This window comes from Morone saxatilis, unplaced genomic scaffold, assembly GCF_004916995.1.
Source record: "Morone saxatilis isolate NCDOM2014 unplaced genomic scaffold, NCSU_SB_2.0 Contig15, whole genome shotgun sequence".
NCBI lineage: Eukaryota > Metazoa > Chordata > Actinopteri > Moronidae > Morone > Morone saxatilis.
This window is the reverse complement of record NW_023339707.1, coordinates 25,446,854-25,449,940: the sequence shown is the minus strand read 5'-3', so window position 1 is coordinate 25,449,940 and position 3,087 is coordinate 25,446,854. Positions and strand designations below refer to the sequence as shown.

Below are 3,087 nucleotides of genomic sequence, written 5' to 3'. Positions count from 1 at the left end.
TGTGTGTGTGTGTGTTTCAGTCTCTCCTGGGGAACCTGGACAGTGCAGTGCGAACTTTCCAGAATTATTACTCAGTGTGGAGACAGTTTGGAGGTCTACCTGAGTTTTACAGCATCCCTCAGGGTTACACTGTGGACAAGAGAGAGGGATACCCACTGAGACCAGGTCAGTCCACCTGCCTCTCACCCAGAAATGACATGGAAGAGAGAGTGTGACAACTACACAGGGACATAATGTTCAATAAAGTCTGGTTGGGTTTTATCATTTAAAGCCTACACTGCGATAGGGGCTTTTATTTTGAAATTCGTCAGACCTGATTACTAAACCAGCGAATGAATCAGTTCAATAAGTCGCTGCCCGGCTGTGTGTCTGTGTGTTCCAGAGTTAATAGAGAGCGCCATGTACCTGTTCAGAGCGACAGGTGACCACACCTACCTCCAGCTGGGCCTCGATGCTCTGGAGTCCATAGAGAGGATCGCCAAGACGCCCTGCGGATACGCCACTGTAAGATCTGTCTGTCCGAAGCTCTAAACGCTCTAAATTCTGATTCTGATCTGAAGTTCTATTCTCAGACTGTTCTAATTATAGCACCTTCCGATCAACCGTATCAAGTTCAGGCTTAAATGAACAACTTCTGGTTTAAGCGCCGCCTCCATTCCAAGTGCAGATCATGTAGTTGGTGTAACAGATGCAGATAACGGCGTACTCGCTCATCCCTGGCTGTTTGTCTTCCTGCAGGTTAAAGACCTGCGAGATCACCAGCTGGACAATAGGATGGAGTCTTTCTTCCTCGCCGAAACCGTCAAGTACCTCTACCTGCTCTTTGACCCTGCCCACTTCCTGCACGGCGGGGGGAGCGAGGGGGACGGGTCCTGGGAGGAGGGAGGTGAGTCGGGAGAGTGCGTTCTAGGGGCGGGGGGGTTCATCTTCAACACGGAGGCTCACCCTCTGGATCCGGCGGCGCTGTACTGCTGCAGCCGCCACGCCCAGGACCAGCAGGAGCTCCAAGACATCCTCCTCAGCCTATCGCAGCCCGCGGGAAAGTCCAGCCGCCAATCAAAGCCGCCCGCTAAACAGACAGATGGCCCCCTGCCCGGCCAATCAGAGAGCATTGCACTGAAACCGGGTGAGAAGAAGACGCCCCCCCTGCTGACCTGCCCCGTTCAGCCGTTCAGATCTCGACTCTCCGTCCTGGGACAAGTTTTCACCGATAACAACTGACGCCCCCCGTCCTGGATCACACGGTGTTTGATCGGTTGCTTTTTATTAAGACGGAGCTCGCTGGTAGCTCACCTGGTACAGGCTGAAGGCGCTGGTTCGAGTCCGACCTGTGGCCCGTTGCTGCGTGCCCTCCTCTCTCTCTTTCTACCCATTTCCTGTCTATCTTGAGCTGTGCTATCAAAATAAAGGCAAAAAACATACAAAAAAACCCGTTTTATTCAGACAAACAACCATCAGGATCATATTGGAGTTATGTGGTTCTAATTTAAAGTTTAAGTTTAATTTGTGGGGAAGAAAATCCGATTTAGGACCATCGATAAAGCTTTTTGTTTGTTGTTGTGACGAAGGCTCTCAGGACCAAGAACTCAAGCTGTGTTGACAACTGAAGGTGAAATATATTTTTATTTATTAGAAATGTTTTTATTTGTTTACTGGCAATGTGTAGCTGCTGTCTTCATTCTGACCAAAGTTGTAAAAAATAAGATTCTGATAAAGTTTGACCAGAAGCTGCTTTGGTTGCATTTTATTTATTTATTTTTTGGTGATCCAAACCACCACAAGGGGGCGACATTCACTGATGTGAGACACTGAAGAGCTCACAGAGCAGGCATACTGCCAGTTTACACATCTGACAATTAGGCAGCAACTGATGATTATTTCCATTATCGATCTTTGTGAAAGAATATCAGAAAAAAAGGGATTCAGGTTTTTAGATGAATAAAATGACCTGAAAAACAAATCAAATCATTAATTAACTTGTCTTTTCACCAGTGACCATAGTGGTTTTTAGATCATAGTTTCAGCTGAGAAATGTTCCCTGTGAAAGATGAAAGCGTGAAAAAGCACTGCACACTGACACGCAAGTTCCTGCGTTCATTTGAATGTTGGTGTGTATCCATCACTGCAGCTGTTCTGCTCCCACACAGACTGCTTGGACTCAGAACCACTGGTCCAAATTACAGACTCATTTACAGCCACAGTCTTAGTGTGGAGGCGTGTTTAATGAGTCAGATCATCCAGAGTTGAGCCTTATAAATGTTTACAACCGCAGAAAACAACTGAGAGATGGTAGGATTATGTGTCCTCAGGTCACTGAGCCGCAGCAGCAGGCCGCCTTAGATTCTCTTACTGAACCACTTTTTGATGGTGGAATCAAGTCGTTTTAAAGGTCCAATGTGAAACATTGAGGAGGATTTATTGTCAGAAATGGAATATAACATCCATAGCTATGTTTTCATTAGTGTATAATAACCTGAATAAAGGAATCGTGTTTTTGTTACCTTAGAATGAAACGTTTTTATCTATAGAGTCTGCCATGTTTCTACAGTAAGACTCAGAATCCACCTGAAAACAACCAACTAGAGTGGAGAAAGATATAAAGACGTTTTGTGTTGGAGGCTTAGTCCCAAAGCATCTGTATTTGACGCCCCGGGAATGAACTATCTTGGCTTTGATTGGTTGTTTTCGTTCGGGCCCGGTGGATTCTTGCGGATGCATCAGGAGGAACCAGAGGAACCTGATTTTTTCACAGATTATCTGTCTCATGTTCTCCTGTCAGGATATAGTGAACGTTTCACCAAATATAACCTACTGCAGCTTTAAGTTCAATGAGTGAAGTATTTTGAAAAATTTGGAAATAAAACAATATATTGATTTCACCACCTTTAGATATTTCTGTTCACTGCTTTGCTAACGTGCCACAATAATGTTTTTGAGTTCAAATATCTTAATTTGGGGCTTTTCCAAGATAATATTGATGCACATGATTGTTTGTGATTAAATCAGCAGATATTTCTACACACCTTAAAGTCTCTAGATCCGCCTCTGCAGGACAGCCACGCCACTAACATACAGATTATGATGCAT

The 3,087-nt window shown here is 45.0% G+C and overlaps 1 protein-coding gene across 1 annotated transcript in view; it reads left to right on the top strand.

Moving 5' to 3' along the window:
* Nucleotides 1-1,732, top strand: part of edem2 (ER degradation enhancer, mannosidase alpha-like 2) — a gene marked incomplete at its 5' end in the record, with an annotated part of 4,032 nt that extends 2,300 nt beyond the window's left edge. Inside the window, 3 exon segments of the mRNA XM_035656755.1 lie at nucleotides 21-165; nucleotides 383-504; nucleotides 739-1,732. Coding sequence (XP_035512648.1) covers nucleotides 21-165; nucleotides 383-504; nucleotides 739-1,221 — 750 coding nt within the window.
* Nucleotides 1,733-3,087: the final 1,355 nt, after the last annotated feature.